This window comes from Giraffa tippelskirchi, chromosome 13 (assembly GCF_054371585.1).
Source record: "Giraffa tippelskirchi isolate mGirTip1 chromosome 13, T2T-mGirTip1v1.2.pri, whole genome shotgun sequence".
NCBI classification, from domain to species: domain Eukaryota; kingdom Metazoa; phylum Chordata; class Mammalia; order Artiodactyla; family Giraffidae; genus Giraffa; species Giraffa tippelskirchi.
In genome coordinates, this window is record NC_137287.1 from 119,800,099 (window position 1) to 119,820,639 (window position 20,541).

Sequence of the window (20,541 nt, forward strand, 5' to 3'; positions counted from 1 at the left end):
TAGTGCTGAAGAGTTTGGAAAGCCCAGAGGGATTAGAAAAAGAAACTACTTCGCCAATGAAGATACACCTGTACCAAAGGTAGACTGAAATACTGAACACCAATTACGCTGCTTAGAATAATCACATTAGAACACTGCTAACAAAGACAAGAAGCAAGCAGGGAACGTAACTAACTTTTCTTCTGTTCTTAACTACTAACTGAATTTTTTTCACTATTCTTTCAGTTTGATAATAAAAGAAACCCAATTAATCAAGCGAAGTGACAAATACGAAACTGCCTCCACTTCAGGAAAAAAGATTTGCAAGTTTTTAACCAAATCAGTTATTAAATCCCTTATAATTAAGTTTTCATAACTATTTCTTTGGTAGGTAGACTGTATTTATGCAAGGCAAAATGACTGTATTCTCTAGATAGAGCATCCTGTACAAAAATGTTTTATCGCAGTGATACTTTTGTCCCCTTTCTATAAACAATGTGTGACTCTCTTCCACAAACAGCTCTGCTCTAAGAGACCGTCTGCCTGACCGCTTAGTGTGAGCGAAGCACAAACCCCACCAGGTAGCTTGTCCCACCTGGGACAGTTCTGTTCACAAGCTTACTCTACAACGCTGTGAAAGATGCCCACAACTCTCAGTTCAGCTACGTAAGTCTACATACGTAGCTACCTAACAGCCTTTCAAGTTTTTAAGACACTTCCTCTTTCCCTCTCAAGAGGTCCCCTTCTCCAGGCTTCTCGCAATTCCTTCGGTTGTCACCTAAGCCAATCTCCAACAAATGGGCTCCAGTTGGTCAATCTCTTTGGTGCCCTGTTAAAACGTGGTTACTTCAGGCGTGACGTGATCAGGCCAAGCAGGACAATGCTTCTCTAGTTTTCAATATGATTTTTAAACAAATGTTTCTAAAAGGTGCATTTGTATTGGTTGGGCCCACTTCACACGTATGACTACAATCTTTTTAATTTTGACATTATGTGCCACCTTTTTCAGCATTAGCTGGTTTAGCTGATGAGAAAAAGATACTCTATTCTGAATACATGTCTGGTTAGAAAAGAAATAACTATCAACAATCTTTAGGCATCTTCTCACTGAAGGGGCGTGGACATACAGGCCTTAAGAAGGACAAAAGATTGAGATTCGTATTTCAAATCATAGTATCAACTAAAATCAATTATGAAAATGCAGCACTTTGAATCACTGAAAACAATCAGGGTTTTACCTAAACTCTTCTTGTTTTACAGAGAAGCAGCTGAGAAGCAACTGGCTTAAGGGCAATGAGCGTGTCACTCACAGAGCTGGGTCTCAAGGTCATCTCCAGATCTAGGATGCAGTGTTCTTCCTATTATCCATGCAGATGAAGCTCTGATCACTGACATTAATTAAAAGTAAACAATGCATATGACATGCACATGTCTGAAAGTGTCAAGACTTTAATACCCAAGGTTGAAATAACCATAAATAATTCAGTCAAAGCAGCTCAAACAGAGATACAAGATTAAGAATGCATACATATATCTCAGATCAGATGGTCCCATTACCTTCAAAGCAGTGACACATGAGCTCAGCTCTGACTGAGACCACTTGCACTGAAGCGCTTTAAGCATCACCATGGATGCCGACAGTTACTAGATGGTCACATCTGAGAGAGAGCTTTCTATCCAAGTTGTAATGGCAGTATCTTGCAAAATGAGAACCACGATCTTAGCATCCTTAAATAAAACAATAGCTTTTAAAAAGCCAGATGTATGTTCTAGGTCTCCCCTATGATAATGAACCAGTTAACCATTATCATACTCAAAGAATGTTCTTCTGAGAACTGCCTAGAAAAAGCAGACACTTTGGCAATCTATTTTTTTCTAAAGGGCAAGGGTAGGCAGGGGACTAGTCTGCTCTCGACCACCTCTAAAGTTTAGGTCCTTTCCCCTGTCAAATTCTGTTCATGACTGTTACAAAGGCAATTGAGAAATGAAAACATATGCCCAGACAAAAACTTGTACACGCATGTTCTCCGCATTATTCGTAATATCCAAGAAGGAAAATCAACCCAAATCTCCATCAACTGATAAATGGTTAAGTAAAATGTGGTATTATCGATACAATGGGATATGATTTAGCCATAAAAAGGAGTGAAACACTGATATGCGCAACATGATGAACCTTGAAAATACTACGCCAAATGAAAAGTCAGTCACAAAAGGCCACATACTGTATGATTCCATTTATACAAAGTATCCAGAAAAGGCAAATCTCAGAGATAGAAAGATCAAAGTTGCCAAAGGCTGGAGGAGTTGCGGGGGCGGAGAGGAAATAGAAGGTGCCTGTTAATGGGTACTAACTAGGTTCTTCGTGGGGTGAAGAAAATATTTTAAAATTAATTGTGGCGATAGCTGCACAACTCTGAATATATTAGAAAACACTGAATCATATACTTGAAATGGGTTGAACTGTTTGAAATATGAAAATTACTTTAAGCTGTTAACAGGCCTAGCATCAGATCACAAAATGTAGATAAGGCAAAGAACACAAATAATTTACCCAAAGACAAGACAACAGTAAATACTGGGGTATACTTATCCTTCCAGATTTTATGCATGCATATTTTTTCTTAAAAAAAAAAAAGGGGGGGGGGGAAATCAATGTATTTCATTCAGCATTTACTCACACAGCAAGAAAACCCATACTGCTTGAAAATTTTCTAAATTAATTTTTAAGAATTATGTGTTCCAATACGGCAGATACTAGCCACACATGGCTACTATGTACTTAAAATGAGGCTAGTCTGAACTGAACTGAGATGCTTTAAACTTCTACCATCACCACCATCCATCTCCACAACTCTTTCACCTTGCAAAACCGAAACTCCATCTGCATCAAACAATAACTCTCCATTTCTCCCCTCCCATATGCACCTGGCAACCACCACTCTGCTGGCCTCTATGAGTCTGACTACTCTTAAGTACTTCACATAAGTGGAATCATAAATACCTGTCCTTGGGGGCAGGAGGAGAAGGGGACGACAGAGGATGAGATGGTTGGATGGCATCACCGACTCAATGGACATGGGTTTGGGTAAACTCCGAGAGTTGGTGATGGACAGGGAGGCCTGGCGTGCTGCATTTCATGGGGTCGGCAAAGAGTCGGACACGACTGAGCGACTGAACTGAACTGATTTTACTTAGCATAAATGCCTGTAAGGTTTATCCAGCTGTAGCGTCATTCAGATTTTCTTTCCCTTTCAGGCTGAATAATATTCCATGCTATGTATATATCACATTTATCCATTCACCTGTTGATGGACATTTGTTCTATCTTTCAGCTACTGAGAATAACACTGCCGTGAACATGGGTGTACAAGCAGCTCTCTCAGACACTTGCTACATCACATGGTAACCCTGTGGCTCTGCCATTTACACTCCCAAGTGTACAGGTTGCAATTTCTTCACCTCCTCACCAACAGTTTTTTTTCTCTTTTTTTGATAGCAAGCATCTTAATGGGTGTGAGGTTATTATTTTCATAATTTAAATCTGCTTTTCCCTAAAGATTAGTGATGTTGAGCATCTTTCCATGCACTTTTGGGCAATTAATATATCTTCTTTACCCATCTAGATTTACTTTTAAGCATAAAATGTATTTGACATTTCCAATGCTTAGTATGAGAAAAATGCGAAGTATCTCATAAATAACCTTCCCAAAATAGACTGCATGTTGAAATGACAATACTTTGGATATACTGGATTGAAAATTATTAATTTCACTTTCTATTTTTTAAAAAGTAGCTATTAGAAACATGGATAAACCTCAAAGATATTACGCTAAGCAAAATAAACCAGTCACAAAAGACAAATATTACATGATTTCACTCGAGACACTAAGAGTAGTGAAATTCACAGAGACAGAAAGTAGAAGGGTGGCTGCCAAGGACCGGCAGGGAGGGGAGAATGTGGATTTACTGTTTAACGGGGACAGAGTTTGCACTATGCAAGATGAAAAAAGTTCTGGAGATGGATGGTGGTAATTGTTGCACAATAATCTGAATGTACTCAATGGCACAGAACTGTACACTTAAAAGTGGCTGGTTAACGTGATGCATTAATTTTATGTCATGTATATTTTACCACAATTCAAGTAAAAAAAAAAAAAAAGTGGCTACCAGAAATAGAAGACAAACAGTGAAGACGGAGGCAGACACGGCTGTTACTAGTGTCTGTTCCGACTGTTTAAAGCGTCCTTTGAACAGGACAGAGCCTTTACAGCAAGTCTTGGATGTAATAAAAGAACTCTGAAGGTCTTTACCCATTTCTAGATCATTTTGGACTATACTAAACAAGTGCCTCTCTGGTAATATATGAATGGCCTCCAAACTGTTAAGTACTTAAAAAGAAAAATCTTAGTAGAGAGTTCACTTTCCTAGCAAAACTGCTTCACTCCAAGAGGTCAGGAACAGAGGAATACATCACTTTTGTCAGTGTCAAAGACCCAAATTCACTCTGCCTTAACTAACAGTTTAACCCAGTTAGGGTTTCTTTAATGAGAAGTTCAATTATTTTTTAATTTTGCAAAAAACTGAAATGATTCTACAGCAGGTAGCAGCAGTACAGAAATAATTTTCACATAATTTTCATGTATTAAACTTCCAAATCACCTTAAGTTTTTTTCAGTTACAGGATAGAAATGTACAAAAGGAGAGGCCCTAGGAAAAACAAAACGGGAAGCCTTTCCAAAGATAACAGAATACTGAAAATTTCAATTTTTTTAACAGCTTAAACAAGTATTGTTTTCTTTAATGTTGGTGTGGTTCACTAGTATCAAACCAAGAATCTAATGGAAATAAACGACCTAGCTCACCACATCATCAGTCACCAAAATTATAATCACATTGTGACTTAAAGTTTTATTTTAAATCCTCATCACAGGTGATCTCGAGATTTAGTAAAACATGACCTGAAAGTGTAATTCATGTAACTGATAAAAAGATTTTTATGTCTTTAAATTATAATCACTATGAATCATTTTTCAGCAGAGATCAATTTCCCTGATCTCAACGGATAGGCTAAACAGAAAAATTAAAATAGGCAAGAGGACAAGGATGTCACCTCACTATTCAAAGCCAAGCATGTCCATTAAAACATTTTTAGATGTTTCTTTTCCTCTGCCGTATCTCTAACATGTTAGTCAGTGGCTGGCACATGGCACGTACTCAGTAAGTGTAGAATGAACGAACAGGCCCTGCCTACAAAGGGCTTACAGAGGTGACTCCCTATATGCATACATACACACATATATGGAGAGAAGAAATGTGTTCAGATGCGTCACAGATTAAACGTTCTGAGGCTCTGTAAGAGGGACAGTTCATTCTCGGCAGGGGTGGTCAGGAGAAGGTGGAAGAAGCTATTGCACTGTGGCCACGGTGTTCAGAGAAAAACCTGCATTCATTGCATGGCTGCTCTATTGAGCTTCTGAGATGTGAGGGAGCTCACACACACTGCAGACCTGCCTACTCAATCTGGACAGTCTGCAAAACAGCCAAAGCCTCAGGTGTAAGATAACAAGATACAGAAGTGATAGCAGAAGGACAGAGGTAAAAAGTTGAAGCACAAAACTACAGCCGACATCAAAATTTATGTTTTCCAGCAAGACAATATTGATTTTATGGACAAAAACTCAGCTTCCTTATCAGCCACGTGTAAGAAATCTCTCCCCCTCATACCTTAAAAATCCTGTAATATAAGTAGGGTGACACAGTACAGTGAAATTTTGCCCTGCTAGAAAAGATGGCACAATGTAGTGAAAAATACAGCTCTAGAGCCCGACACATCTGTTTAAATGCTTGCTCTGCTGCTTACTAGGTTTGTGACTCTAAAAATGTTACTTAACCTCTGGAGGTCTGTTTCCTAGGACATAACCAGTATAACACCATTCCACTGTTCAAATGTCAGAAGAATCAAGTTAAGATGAAGCCAATTAACGCTTAGAGCAGTTATTACCTTAAACCAGACCAGAAGCTGGAACAATAACTTTGCAAATTATGGGTTCACACCAGGATATAGTTTTTTAAAAAGCACAGACTATTGTTATTACTGAGAATCAGATGTGGTTGCCATACATGTTCCTGAATGCATTATAATGTGTATTTATACTTTTACAGAATAGTGTTTTTATACTTCACTGTGAGCCATTCATGTTAGAGTTAGCGTATTAACTTCACAAGCTCTGTGGCACTTATAATAGTTATGCAACAGAGTATCCACAAGTACCCAAAATAAATCTAGGTGACTTAGAAATACAAAGGTGTGATCTAGAATTTGCTTATAAAATACATGTGTACTTCTAATACAAAATTTGGGTTACTCCTCTGTTAAAAGGCTTTCAGGCAAAAAGACTAGTGCCTACAACTAAAACCGTCACTTCTGAGTATTCAGATTCCAGACAAGAACCCTAGCTGTAACCATTAGGACTCTAATGGAACCAAAAGCTTTCAGGGTGTACTTCTCAGTGTACTGAGAGATATACACAGCTGGAGGGAAAAATGACATTTGATGGACAACAGAAAAGCTGACCCTTTATCAATTTTAAATACTAGAGTTCACATAAAATTTTATTTGAAATGGGGAATGATACCTCATTGCTTAAAAAAGAAAATGACTGAAAACATGTCTTACGTCCCAATCTAGCTTCAGGGAGGATGTGAGATGGGAAGCATTTCCACATTTACTCCATTTTAATAGGCACCCCAGCAAGGCAGGGACACACTGTGGTGAGTGACTCCAGCCCTATGCCGCCTACAGGGAACTCCACAGCCTCAGAACTGCTTGCTGTCAATGGACAACCAGGTTTAAAAGATGTGACAGAGGGAAATCAAATGAATTCACAGGCAGGCCTAAGAGGACATCCAGATATGTTCATTTATAAGCATTCCAGAAGCCCATCTAAATGGCCTAAGATAAAAAGTAAGTTATTTTCAATTCCTTAATAAGTTTTCCATGCTCTATCAAAACTAGTCAAAATAATTTTCCCATAGTAATGGGAAATGTTTCTCTCACTATTCTTGAATAACAGAATACATAATTTACTTGAATTTCCTTCTCATGTTTTTCTAAGCTAGTCAAGGCTTAGCAAAAGGATTATTCTTACAGCAGGTTTTGCCACTTGATGACTCAATCCTTACACTTTCGACAAAAGTTTTATTTTTCTGATCTCAAACCAGGATTCTTAAGCACTCCCTGCATTAGAACACACCAACTCTCACTTCATCTTTTTCACCAGAGCAAGAATTCTTAATTGCTGACTTGAAACGTACAATATGTAAAATTTTAATAAATTCCACCACATTTCCACCAAATAGAGGTTTCTTCAGATACATTAAGTTTCAAGAGACCACTCATACAGGTCTTCAATTGTTGCCAGCTCGCACCAGAAAAGGAAAGCCTTACAAATTTTCAAGGGAAGCTCAAGTTTCCATAAGCTCTTAAATGGGAGCACAGAGGGTTCAGAAAAAGACAGAAAAGGCAGAAGGGCAAAAGCCAGCAATTATCTGTCTAAGCAAAAATTACTGCTCAGAGGAGAGAAGGAACAAGACTGCCCGAAAACAAAACACTGGGAAAAGCAATAGACTATAAACAAACTTTCTTTTTAGATCCTTATACAGGCAACTTCAAACCTTACACAGTTGCTACTTCTTCAACTAGCACAACTCTCACCCATAAAGAAGCTAGTGTAGCTAGATGCTTTAACTGCACAGCCGACTTTGGATCCTTGGGTGTTAGCTGACATCCAAACACAAAACATCACTATGAAGCTATGAAGCACTCATTTGGGCCCTCATTAGCCAAACAGCTCACAGGGGCACCAAAAAAGCTTGTGTTCCAAACACAGGCCTGGGAGCCAGGCCAGACATACTCCAAAGCTCACTTCACTGCTGCACACCGCAGTGCCTTGATTTCCCTACTTGTGAAACAAGGACACTCCTGAGAGGATTGAGAATGGTTTATAAAGTGCTAAGAAAATGACACCAATATTAAAGGCTTCGACCAAATCATATGTGAAATGACATACAAACAACTCAAAGCTAAGAGTCTCAATTACAAATCTACACCCTTACTGGAGAAGGAATTAGGATGTGGAAGGCTTTTTTTTAATTCTAAGAGATGTTCCATGTAGGAGTCTCTTACAGTTTATGTGCATGTTTTCCAGCTACAAGTCATTCTTAAACTGTGGCGTATGTTCAGGGCCGTCTTGCCCTGGTAATTTTCTATTCAAAGTCTTTTATGCTCTTCTCTTTAATTTTCAAGCCTTTATTTCTGGAACACTGCTAAAATTCTTGAGATATCAGGATTTCTCTAGCTGCTGTCTTGGAACTAAGCTGCTGCTACTGCTGCTGCGTCGCTTCAGTCGTGTCCGACTCTGTGCGACCCCATAGACGGCAGCCCACCAGGCTCCCCCGTCCCTGGGATTCTCCAGGCAAGAATACTGGGGTGGGTTGCCATTTCCTTCTCCAGTGCATGAAAGGGAAAAGTGAAAGTGAAGTCGCTCAGTCGTGTTCGACTCTTAGCGACCCCATGGACTGTAGCCTACCAGGCTCCTCCGTCCATGGGATTTTCCAGGCAAGAACACTGGAGTGGGGTGTCACTGCCTTCTCCAACTAGGGATCAATAAAACCAAGGAGGCCTGTGACTGCATCTAAAGACAGAGGAGAGGAACACATACATGGAGAGAAACTGTAACCAAGGACTGTAACAGTGCAAAGAATTCTGCATTTTACACTTATTAGAACAAAAACGTGCACCCCTCATCAAAAATCACTTTACACAGCTGGCTCAAATTTTACCTGTGACTTCCTGTATACAAGCATATCCCCACACAATCAAGTTGAGAGACAGATACATATATCTCCCAATTTGAGAAGCCTGCTAATATGCAGAGCGCGTCCTTCAGTGAAGCAGGGGATGAATTCTCATTTCCACCGACCCCTCAACTGGCGGATTATCAAAGACAGGTTGTGATCAAAACAAAGGTATAAGGGGTACTGAGACCCTAAGAGACTGAGGGAACCCAATCATCCATCCCTTCACTTTCCAATGGACTGAATCAGGCAAACAAACAAACAAATACACAGTCACATGCAACTGTGGCCACTCATGCTGGGCAAAACACGGGTGCCTGCTCTTATAAAGTGTCTCAGCAACCAAGGTGGAAGGTGCCAATGTGTAAACAAGAAGCTGCCTCTACATTCAAAATACCAATTCACTTAATTAGTGCAGGGTTTGGCTCATACCAGTTTCAAACACCAAGTTTCCAAACTAACAACATAAAATGTGTAACTAACAGAGATGCACCAGCAAAATCTGCAAAATCTGGCATTTGCTCCAGACTTAACACCACAAGTTCTTATAGAAGTAGGGGAGGAAAACTTTTGTAAGTTTACGTGATGCTAGCAACCCATCAAGCTCTGTGAATTTAACTATAATACATAGTGAGTAACATTTCTCTTAATGTTCATGCTTCTTAGGCAAATAAATGAAAATTACTCTCTCATGGAAAATATTTCACCTTCTGGAAGATATAACAGACTCTATGACATTTTTTAAAAGTGAAAGTCCTTTGGAAGTCTAGGTTGAACAAGTACTTTATTACACAACAGTACGTGGGCATCTTGATGTAAGCTACGAATCAGGTTCTAATCTTCTAAAATAAGAATTAAATTTTTGTTTTTTCACATTAAAAAAAAAAAACACCTGACATTTAATTGATTTTTCCCCCCGTGCACTTAAATGTATCGTTTTTAAATGTTACTTCTGATATTTGGACCTTTTATTTGTATATGCCATTTCAACACTAAAAAAGTATAATGTGTATATATATATCCACCCATTAAGAAAATCAATCTGCCAAGGTCTACTACAACTTATGCAATTTGTTATTTATGCATGGTTCTCAAAAGAAAAAATACTACTTTCAGAATAAATTCTCAAGTTTTCCTTTTATTTTTTCCCTACCCAAGGAGGGATCCCTACTTGCTTCTTTACAACAGAACAGCCCTATCTTCCTTATTAAACTGTATTTTTCACAATTAAATGTGCAGTCAGAATGTGTACATTAACCAGATTGCTACTTTAAATTTCATAATACTAAAAACTACTTTTAATATTTTCTAAAACTTACCAGTAGTTACACTTCAATATATAATGCACCTAATATAATTATACTTCTAGCAATCAAATATAAATAAAAATACATGTAGGAGTATATGTCACTAATAAAAATCAAAAGCCATTTTTATTTGATAAAAGCCTATTGATTATTTGCGAACAAGTACACATTCATGGAAAGGTTTGTTCTGATCAGAGAATGTTTCAGGTTTTTAGAAGCTTAGCAACTCTTGAAACTGGGTCATCAAAATAACAATAATCTAGAACTTAGCTGACATTTAGTCTATTCCACATGGTGACACGTTATTTTTAATATGAATAGTATTATGGCTTTTCCTGCACTCCGGTGTAAGGGAAAAAAGACAAACTGAAGTAAAACAAACTCGTAACAGGCATGATTAAAACCAATGACTTTCAGAATAAGCAGGACCAAGGATCTTTAGAGATTCACAGTCCAACTTCCTCTATTTCCTACACAGAGACTACAAGAACCAAAAACCAAAGATATAGTTAGTTCAAAGTATAGCAGTCTCTAGTAAGGCAGTGTTAGGAAATTTTCAAAAAGGGCCAAAGACAAAGGAATATCTACTTAAAAGTTCAATTAAATAGACTACCCATTCCCCACCCTCTAGTTAATTGAGGCTTTTTAATAAACCCTCACAGTTTACCTAAATTTCAGCCCTTCAAGGCCAACTGTTTCACCTTTTTTTTTGAACGCCAAAATCAGGAAACCTTTGAAATTGCAGAATTTATGCTTTTTAAGAGCTCACAGCAAGTTTTCCTGTAGGGGGAAAATGGCTATTACCACTAAGGACATCAGTTAACATTGTATCTTATGTGTAATTTGCTAAATCAAACAAAAACACCTTCACAAACTTCGCCTCCAACATAACCCTCCAAGAAGAAACTTTATTCCAATTAGTCATTTAAAAAGTTGTACAACTCTATATCAAACACAAATTCAGGTCAAAATTTTATCTACTTAACAAATACTAAACAGTGTTTAAAAATTACAAGTAATACCATTTAGATTATATATCTGATTCTTCTAATTAGTAAACAAATTGTAAAAGCAATTATAGTTAAGTCTCTAATAGAATACCTGAACCAAGTTGCCTCCTTTTCACTCACCAAAATGTTACGTGGTAGCAAATGTCCAATGCAAATTCTCCCTTAAGCATCAACTGGTTAACTATGTTTCAAAGACTACAACATTTATTTTCCCAAAGATTTATCTTGGTGAATCTTTATAAAATACTTGCATCAAGGTCTTAAAAGTACCCAAGTGTCAATAAACACTGTCAATCTTTGGTAGCAAGTACATGGAAAGGCCTGTTCTGATCAGAGAATCTTTACGGTTTCTAAAAGCTTAGCAACTCTTGAGATTGGGTCATCAAAATAACAGTAATTGAATACTTAAGGTATTATACACAAGAGTGCAGAATGCAAATGATTAAAACAATATTAGCAACTTTAAAATTTTCTCTTAAACAAGCCACAAGTCATTTCTCTGTTCAGAACCCACGTCCGCAACCAGTTCTAACCAACCAGCTCTAACCGGTTCCTTGAGGAATGTGGCTAGGCTGAAATTTTGGAAGTGTTGGCTTTGGTGGTGACCAAAAAGGAAGAAATCTCTGGCTTCCCTGTTGCTGCAGTTCCCACCCTCCAAAATGAATATACCCACCGGTGTGAATTGACAATGTGGTCCAAAGAGCAAGGCAGGAACGGAGTCCAGATCCTCAAAATGGTAGTACAGGGCATAACCACTAGGCCACCTATCAGTTCAGTACAAAAAGTACAACCCTGTGCATCATGGTGCAAAAGCTGGGGCCTAGGTTTCGCATTGTGCATCTCACACCTATGGAAATAACAAGAGGAGTAAAATCTACAGAAATCAACACACCCTAAGAAGGTGGGTGCTCACAGAAGACTGGTGTCAACACTTTTGCAAAGGTGGTTGGCTACTGGGATAATGAATGGCAATTTCAAGTCCAAAGTTGGAAAGAAGAAATATTTTACAATCAACTCAGTTGAGTTTAACAGTGGAGAACTCAACATGGGCTTGATGTTTACCAACAAGGCTTTGCAAATCATGACACCCATCTACATGCTTATGAAAATTACTCCCCCACTAAAATCTAACATCCCTCAAGGATTTTGAACTCTCAAAGAGTTGAAAAGACATGGGGCCATGAAGAAGGAATGAAATCAACACTACTCCCCCAAACCTGTTACTCTCAGGTTTTGAACTTTTCCCTTTACCATCTGACCTTGGAAAGATATGGTGACACATTCAAAGCTTAAGGCGGAAGAATTCCAGAGAAGGGGAAATCTGTGTACCAAGGATGTGCCAAGGTGATTCGTCAAGAACAAATGTGGATTGTCTAAGGGTCAACACGTTGAAAAAGTCAAAAGAGAAAACTTGTAAAGTGCAGGGTGGATTCTTTAACAGAAATACAATCACTGCTCTTGACTCACTTGATCCTTCACCATGTTGCTGTTAGCTCACCAACTAAGAGTGTCAGAGTGTCTTGCTGGGTCCATTTTCCCATGGTCTGTAGAAGGCGCTGTGAAGCACATCCTGTTCTAGCTCTGGGGCCCTTCCCCCCTCTGCAGCCTTACCCAGTGCAGGGAATGCGCCCCCTACTGACTCCAACGCTCATCGCCTTTAGCCGACTTGGCTGCGGTGCATTTTGGGTGGGGGCTGGTATTTTCTTCATGGCCATAAACCAGAAGCAACAATGCAGATTTATAAAGAAAGTCTATCAAGCTACCCAGGAGATGTTTTTTTTTCCCTTTCATTTTGAAGGTTCAAGACACTGGCACGAGAAGCATCAGGGAAAGGGTTTGGGTCTGTAGGGATGGACAACATTAAAATGGCAAACACAGGAAAACAGTTTGGTTCTTTTTCCCTCCTAAGCCTTTGTCTGAGAAATGGGGTTATGGCAAGAACTGTCCAGAGGAACGGGGGAATGCAAGAACATCAAGAAGACTTAGTGTGGTATGTGTGTGGCTGAAAAGAATATTAGGTCTTAGCGCCTGGACTTGGGCAGAAGAGGAAGAGAGGTAATCGCGCCTTTTCCAGCAGACAGGCATCCAGATTTCGGGGGGAGGGGAGGGCAGGGAGGCAGTCCAGAGGAAAAGAAGATGTGAATAAATGGGTGATCAAAGAACTACTCCCCATTCATTGCACTAAAAAAAAACAAAAAACCCAAACCAAACTCGCAGCTTTCTGGATTTCCATTTTTTACCATCTTATTGCAAAGTTGGGGCTCAGAATGCTCGCAAGAGATCGTGCTGACCAGGCAGCTGCGATTGAGAAAAGGGGGTGGTGGAGGACTCCGTGGTCAGGATAGAAGGGAGCTGGCATATTAGGGAGAAAGGACCGCACAGGGGAGGCAAAGACTTTCACTTCGTGCCCTGCATGCTCCCCGCCCCCCCAACCTGCCCCCCCCCGCTCAAGGTGGGGAGACCCGGCAGAAGGCTAGTCCCAGGGATTGGGGGTGTGCGTGGGGGGCTCGCTTGGGGCGGGGGGCGGGAGAGAGGGATTGGTTCCAAGGATGGGAGCAGCTCGGTTCTCGCTGGGGGCGGGGTGGAGAGAGATACCACTAGCGGCAAAAGCTCTGGCGGCCGGGCGGCTGCCGGCCTCCGCGAGCTCGCGGGGCGGGGAAGGGGGGTCGGGCTGCAGAAGGCGCCCGGACCCCGGAGCAGAGCCCGAGTAGCGGTCCGCGCCGGGGCGGGCGCTCCGTCGGCACCGGAGTGCGCAGAGGGAGCGCGTGCGGTCCCAACAACAATGCGCCCGCGGGTTCGGCGGGAGGGAGCCGCGCGGGCCGAAGGTCGGGGGCGGCCGCGGGTCCGCGCGCGGCGGCCGCCGGGCTTACCTTGACTCGGCCTCGAGGCGCGCGCAGGGCCGGCGTGCTCGGGGGCCGGGCGGCGGCGGCGGCGGCGGGCGGACGGCGGCGGCACGGCGCTGGCGGCGGCGAGGGCGCGCCCGGGGCCTCGTCGCGCTCCGGCTCGGCGGCCTCGGCGGGCTCCGGCTCGCGCCGCGACCGCGGCTGCTGCCGGGGGGCGCGGCGGGCGCAGCAGAGCGGCGGGCGGCGGCGGCGGCGCGAGCGGATCCCTCCAGTCCCCGCGCGGGCGGCGGCGGCGGCAGCGTCGTCGAGCGGTGCAGACAAAGGAGGGGCGGAGGGAGGAGACGGAGGGTGTGGGAGAGGCGGCTTCACCGGCGCGGGCAGGCGGGCGGCGGCGGCGGCCGCGCTCCTCTCGCTCCTCAGCAGCGGGGACCGAGAGAGGGAGCTGTATCTGAGGAGACGCCAAAATCCCCCTTAGCGCTGCCTGCGGGAGGGGGAGGGGGCACAAGATGGCGGCGGCCGGGGGGGGCGGGAGTTCAGTTCATGGATCCCGGCGGGCGGCGGAGGGGAGACCGGGCCGGCGGAGGCGGCGGCGGCAACGGGCGGGGGAGGGGGCTGATCCCGCGTCTCCCCTCGGCAGACAATACAAGCGCCTCGGAGCGACTCCCCGAACCTGCCCTAGCCAAAATGGCGGCCGAGAAAGAGCGGAAGTGACGTAAGTACCTCATTAGCATAAGAGGACTCATTGTCCAGCTAAGTGGGGGGGGCAATGGGGGCCAGTACCCCTTACCCCCATGCCCCCCAAAGACAACTCTCACTTCCATATGTGCTTGCACGTAACTTTTTCTGAGGGAGGGTGGCATCTGCACTCCTATCCCCGCTTAAGGGAAATTATATAATCCCCACTGAGGGTGAGCTCTCGCGAGAACCAAAAGGATTTGCCATTGACCCACTAGGAGGCGCCGCGGATAATGGCCGCAGTGCGCTTCCATGGCCCTTGTGCACGGCGGGCGCCTTCCTCTGGTCACAGCGCCGACGGCGGAGGCGCAAGCAGCGGGCCGCAGCACGCCCTGCACTCAGTCAGGTGGCCGTGCCGGGGATCCCTGCGCGGGCCCGGCTGGGCCTGGACTACATCTGGCGGGAGGGGCGTGTGGGCAGCCCCGCGGCTCCACGTGCTGGGAAGCCCGCGCTCCCGGGCTCAGCAGAAGGAAGCCCAGGACACCTGGCCGGCCATGCCCGACACTTCCTGCCTTAGAGGAGGCGTGAGGGCCTCGAGCTTCACACACCGACCTGAGATGTGGCCCAACTCATGGATGCTTGACCCCTTGCGGGTGGGGTGGACTATTCAGTGGACAGGCCTGCGTTTTACAGAAGGCCGGCTGTTGCCCGGGGACAGGGCATTCTTCAGAATCAGTGATGGGCTCTTCTCTTTGGCCTGAAGAAAACAAATGGGATCCCTAGTTTTTTGAGGCCATTGGACTAGTGAGCCCAAGGATGAGAAATGTTGCCAATGGGCCTCCACAAGATCCTTGAAAACCACAGACTAGTCCAAAAGACAGTCACTTTAAGTGCTCCCACAATTTGGATAGCACAGGACGTAACGGAGGCCTTTGAAGAATTAGGTCAACCCCAGCCAACACATCATCTCAACATTCTTAAACCCATCTTTTATAGTTGAGTGCCTATGATTGTCTATCATTGGCTGAACATACTGAACAATAATGTCTATTGTGAAGAATTAACCAAACCTGTTAAGATGTGCTCTGTACATCTTACACTTACTTTGCTGTTTCTCTAAATTTCAAGTTAAGTTTCAAACAACAGGTAACATCCCCAAAGAAGCTGACTTAATTGAAAATAGTACAAATTATGGTTACATAGAGCTTACTGTCTAAGGCTTCAGTTAGCAGGTTTAGCAAGCTGTTTCATACAACTCAGTATTCCATTAATTTCTGAAATTGTGATAAAATATATCTTTAAAAGCCAAATCAGTACTTCAAAGGGAAACAATAGCTGGAAAAAGTTGTAAAAAAAAAGGGGGGGGAGGAGACACTGAAAACATTTTTAGACAAAGATGAACAATATAATTACATGTTGCAGAAGACACTAGCAACAACTAATATGAAATAGGCAAAATAATTTTTAGGTTTTTTTAGATACCATACTTAGATTCATACAGAGATAATACCAATACACAGGGAGAACATCTGGATTTCATCCTTGGCCCCATTTACGAAGTAAAAAGGGATGCTGGATTCACATGTAAATGTTTAAAAAGATTTTAAAGTGTTTAAGTCACCAGACTTACTACAAAAATGCATCTAAATAGTCCAGATTCTTTTCTAATAACTTCCAAATGGTCAAAGTTTTCACTGCCCAAATACTTTACTGTAAATTCCAACAGTGATACTGTTGTAATGATTCTGGGAATAAGAATCAAAAGACTAAAAAAGGCAAAAGGTACCTAACCTACTCCACTGATGTCTGAGAAGGCAATACTTTAGTAGAGAGATCTCTGAGGTGGTTATTTAATCTCTGCTCCACATAGCTAACAATAAAGATTTAACTCTGGGTTTAGATGAAAAAGAAAACATGCAAAAAATTATTTCTATTATGTTAGCTTAAAACTAAGTTTACATCAGTGATGATAAATTTTCTAGTTGTTATCAGTGATAAGTCATTTCCCCAAGGAGAGGGGTCTATGGTGGGCCAGCTATTCAGCTCTGCACAAAACAGAAGCAGAATAGTACTGGCCCTTATTAGAACATGACCTGTGAATTCAACTACGGGAATACGTAATGTTCAAAATGACACCAAAGGTTGTATACTCTGGTATTCACTTCTGGTAAGATCTGTTAGGAATGCAAATGGAAAAATCAGATTTTAAATTGCTTTAGCAGCCAAACTAAACTAGGAAAATGTAGTAATAGAAATACTGTCCCCTAAATATGTTTATTTCATTTAGAGATACCTCTTCCTTTTACTTGTAAAGGAAAAGTCAACTTGATTTTAAGCTTATTTGCTCAAAGTATGCCTCATTCAAAATTTTAAAAGATACTACATGATCTAAAAGCTATGTTATAATTGGAAATTGATCTTATTTGCAATAAGATCATAATGGGTAAACAGAGTATCTGTGCTGGCTTTACTGAACAACCTTTTATCTTGCAGAACAGTTTCCGCAACAGAAGACATCTAGGGGATTTACTCATTACTAAAGATGTATGCTTTGTTAAGGGTCCTGAAATAACATGGAAACATATTATTTTGAGGGGAAAAAACAGTTGTTTAAAAATTACTACAGGTGGGAATTCCCTGGTGGTCCAGTGGTTAGGACGTGGGGCTTTCACTGCCAGTGACTCCAGTTCAAGCCCTTAGTTGGGGAAGTAGGGTACCACAGGCCTCATAGCCAGGCCAAAAAATAAAAATTGTTACAGCGGCTAGATTTATACCTTAATGTCATCAATGTTTTTCTTTAGTGAAAGAAGTTATTGCCCAGAAGAGAAAAAAACAACTATGCAATAAAATGTTGTTGCTTCCAATTCACGATATGTATTTTAAACAGACTTGCTCTGACAGGTGAAATGCTTTATCAAGTCAACAGCTGCAAAGACCCAAATTTAAACTGTGCTCTAAATGTATTATCTGGTTTAAGAATTTTGGGGTACACTTTAAAAGAGCGAGCAAACATGTGTATTTTCCAGTTCATATAGCAACAGCCATATATATATTTCATGAATATAATTAGCACCCATCTTACTTCTGAAATGTATTAGGTATGAATCCAGTCTTTTTCAAAATCTTCCCCAGGTAAGAAATCCTGCATCTGTATACTTTAATGAAAGCAGCAGTATTTTTATGCAGAAATTCCATATACCTTTATTTATAGGTCTTAATACAGCAAAATGTAAATGAAAACTGAGAACACCGCTCATTTTTCTAATTTAATTTGACATATAAAATGGAGTTTCTCCAGAAAATAGACTTGCCTTACCTTATGATTTATGTTCTACGAGTACATTTTATAAAAATCAGCAACCAGCCTTTTTCCATGTTTAAATTGAATTGAACATGATTAAGTATAAATGAATAACTTTCCTTTATGTAGTAGCAAAAAGAGTCAGTAATCCTTTCAAGAAAGAGACTATTTCATTTCCTCCCAACTTGGATTCACCATAAACACGATCCACAAATGATATTGGAACCTAGTTAAAAAAATATATGTTAAGTGAGTCTTCAAAAATATGAGAAAAGAAGTGTAGCAGGTGTACAACAATTACTCATACAACAGAAACAAGATTGTTCCTCTGCTAGCAATTCCTTCAAGGCAAGTGCAAATTATGGGATTCTTACAGTAACCACCTGCACCTCCAAGTCTTCAAAATTAAACATGCATTTTATTATCTTAAAATAGGTCATATGAACCAAATCAACTGTTTTGAAAGGCATTGATCCTGAATATTAAGTTGGTTTACTCAAGCTTCAAGGAAAAATTATCCTCCAAAAGTAAAACGGCCTGAATTTTTTCCAGTAGTCCATCAAGTTTAGTGTTAGTTACTCAGTCGTGTCCGACTCTTTGCAGCCCCATGGACTCTAGCCCACCACACTCTTCTGTCCATGGGATTTCCCAGGCAAGAATATTAGAGTGGGTTGCCATCCCCCTTCTCCACCATCAAGTTTAGCTGTTGCTATTTTAGCACTAAGCTAAACATCTCACAACTTCCACAAGAGCAGTAGCATTCCTAGCTATTTTCTTGCTCTGAATAAGAGTGTTAAACTGCTCCTCCAATTCCTGCCCTTTTCATTTACTCATAGACCATGGGCAAAAGGGATTCACCATGCATTTTTTTACAAAAATTAATTTTGGCCACATGGCACGTGGGATCTTAGTACCCCTACCAGAGATCAAACTTGTGCACCCTGCAGTGGAAATAGGGAGTCTTAGCCACTGGACCACCAGGGAAGTCCCTCACCATTCATTTTTAACTTAAGTAGGGTGGCTGATGGCCGAGACAAGGGGAAAAGTAGAAGACAGACTCATCCCATAATGCTGAGTGGTCAGAAGAAAAGGCAAGGATGAAGATACCGGAATACCGCCTTCTGTTAAGCTTTAGATCTTGGTACGTCAATTATATTAATTTTAAAAGAATGTGAATTTTCACTCTTTTGCATGGACATCTGGAAACCTTCCACATTTATTTAGTAGTTTATGAAAATTAACCTTTTATTATAAAAAGTCTAAACCTTGTTTCTTTATGAGGAATTGACACTATTTACATACCTCACCAATAGTATAATTCAGCTGTCTTGCTCGAACTATCATCTCCATCTGGAAGACGTAGCCTTTAGAAATACATTTTCCTATTAATTTCTGTAAAACTTCTTTTCTGTACAACCTATAAGAAATTAAAATGTATATGAACACCTGGATAAATATACATGCCTACATGTATCCTGACCTTTCCAAAAGCTCACTGGTATTTATAAAAACTTAACTTTCACTGGCCATTTGTATACAGAAAAGTTCTCACAGTTGATGATCATGATACATTTGTCCTGAATTTGAAAGGCCAGAAAAATATTTGGTAAATAATTTAGGACAATTGTGAAAATGAATCCTTAGTATCTTTTAAAGAGTTATCTTCCTATCACACTATTAGAAATTATTAAAATATGGTAAAGTGAATCATGTGGAGCAAAACCACCCATTGTTTGTAGTTTCAAAATTTTTCTTAAAATTTACTTTTAAAGTTGAAAAAGAAGAAACTGTTTCAAATACTGGGACAAGAGTTGATAGATGATGAAGCACAATATAAACTCCATAACAAGAAAGAAGTAATTATCAGGTGTTTCCTCATATGTATCTATGAAGTTTCTATTTCCTGAGATCTAAATAAATTCCTGAGATAAACTAAGTCCCTCTAGGTTGAGCCTGGTTAAGTTAAACACAGGAAGTAGGGATCACAGGATGGAGGCAATACTGGCGGGAATCAGCTGTCAGTAACTGAGGTCACAGTCAGACAATTAAAATGGGTGAATGCACATCCTAACTTTAGATGGACTGCAGGCCAAAGGCAAAGCTCATCAGGTTTACAAAGAAAGACAGGAGCTGGGAAGTCCTATGGGTGAACTCAATCTTGTTCCTCGGGAGCTCTGTTTTCAGAGTCACTGAGGTTAAAAAACAATTCCCCCTGAGCCTCAGTGTATATAAAGGCAGCAATTTCTACCTTTTTTCTTGAAGTTTTTGAGAAAGCTATGAGAGAAGGAGCTAGGTGATGAAGTAACTAGGGGAACTAGGCCCCAAAGCAAAGTCCCCATCTCCACAACCGATGAAGCTACCTTGGGTCTTCATTCAAAATCATTATAACACATGTGGGCTTCATATATTCATTTGCCTCAAAGTGTGGAACTGAAGGATGTATGGATGGGTCCGTACCTATCTTTCATACACCAGATTGTGCTTTCAAAAGAACTTACATTTTAATTCTAGAGAGGTTTCATTTTCATTATGTGACCTCTAATTTGTGATGGCTCCTCTCTTCACCT

The 20,541-nt window shown here is 41.2% G+C and overlaps 2 protein-coding genes and 1 long non-coding RNA gene across 9 annotated transcripts in view; 1 reads left to right on the plus strand and 2 right to left on the minus strand.

Annotated features, from left to right (window-relative positions):
• Positions 1-20,541, minus strand: part of ADNP (activity dependent neuroprotector homeobox) — a 50,969-nt gene that overhangs the window by 16,187 nt on the left and 14,241 nt on the right. For 2 of the 4 annotated variants that reach the window (XM_081560309.1, XM_081560310.1), the window contains one exon: positions 19,277-19,391. The gene's annotated coding sequence lies outside the window, so the exon portion shown is untranslated. Of the gene's footprint in view, positions 1-14,025; positions 14,115-14,577; positions 14,680-19,276; positions 19,392-20,541 lie in introns of those variants that run through there. The other 2 variants (XM_081560312.1, XM_081560311.1) reach the window with 2 other exon arrangements.
• DPM1 (dolichyl-phosphate mannosyltransferase subunit 1, catalytic) overlaps positions 1-20,541 on the minus strand; it is a 42,387-nt gene that overhangs the window by 7,010 nt on the left and 14,836 nt on the right. For 2 of the 4 annotated variants that reach the window (XM_081560315.1, XM_081560318.1), the window contains 2 exons: positions 19,277-19,391; positions 17,849-18,200 (listed from right to left, as the gene is read on the minus strand). In XM_081560315.1, coding sequence (XP_081416441.1) covers positions 18,096-18,200; positions 19,277-19,391 — 220 coding nt within the window. In that variant the 3' untranslated portion in view covers positions 17,849-18,095. Of the gene's footprint in view, positions 1-17,848; positions 18,201-19,276; positions 19,392-20,541 lie in introns of those variants that run through there. The other 2 variants (XM_081560316.1, XM_081560317.1) reach the window with 2 other exon arrangements.
• LOC145533246 (uncharacterized) lies at positions 13,908-19,429 on the plus strand. The gene is made up of 3 exons (XR_014073938.1): positions 13,908-14,309; positions 14,636-14,710; positions 18,988-19,429. It is a non-coding gene; the product is annotated as an uncharacterized LOC145533246 (long non-coding RNA).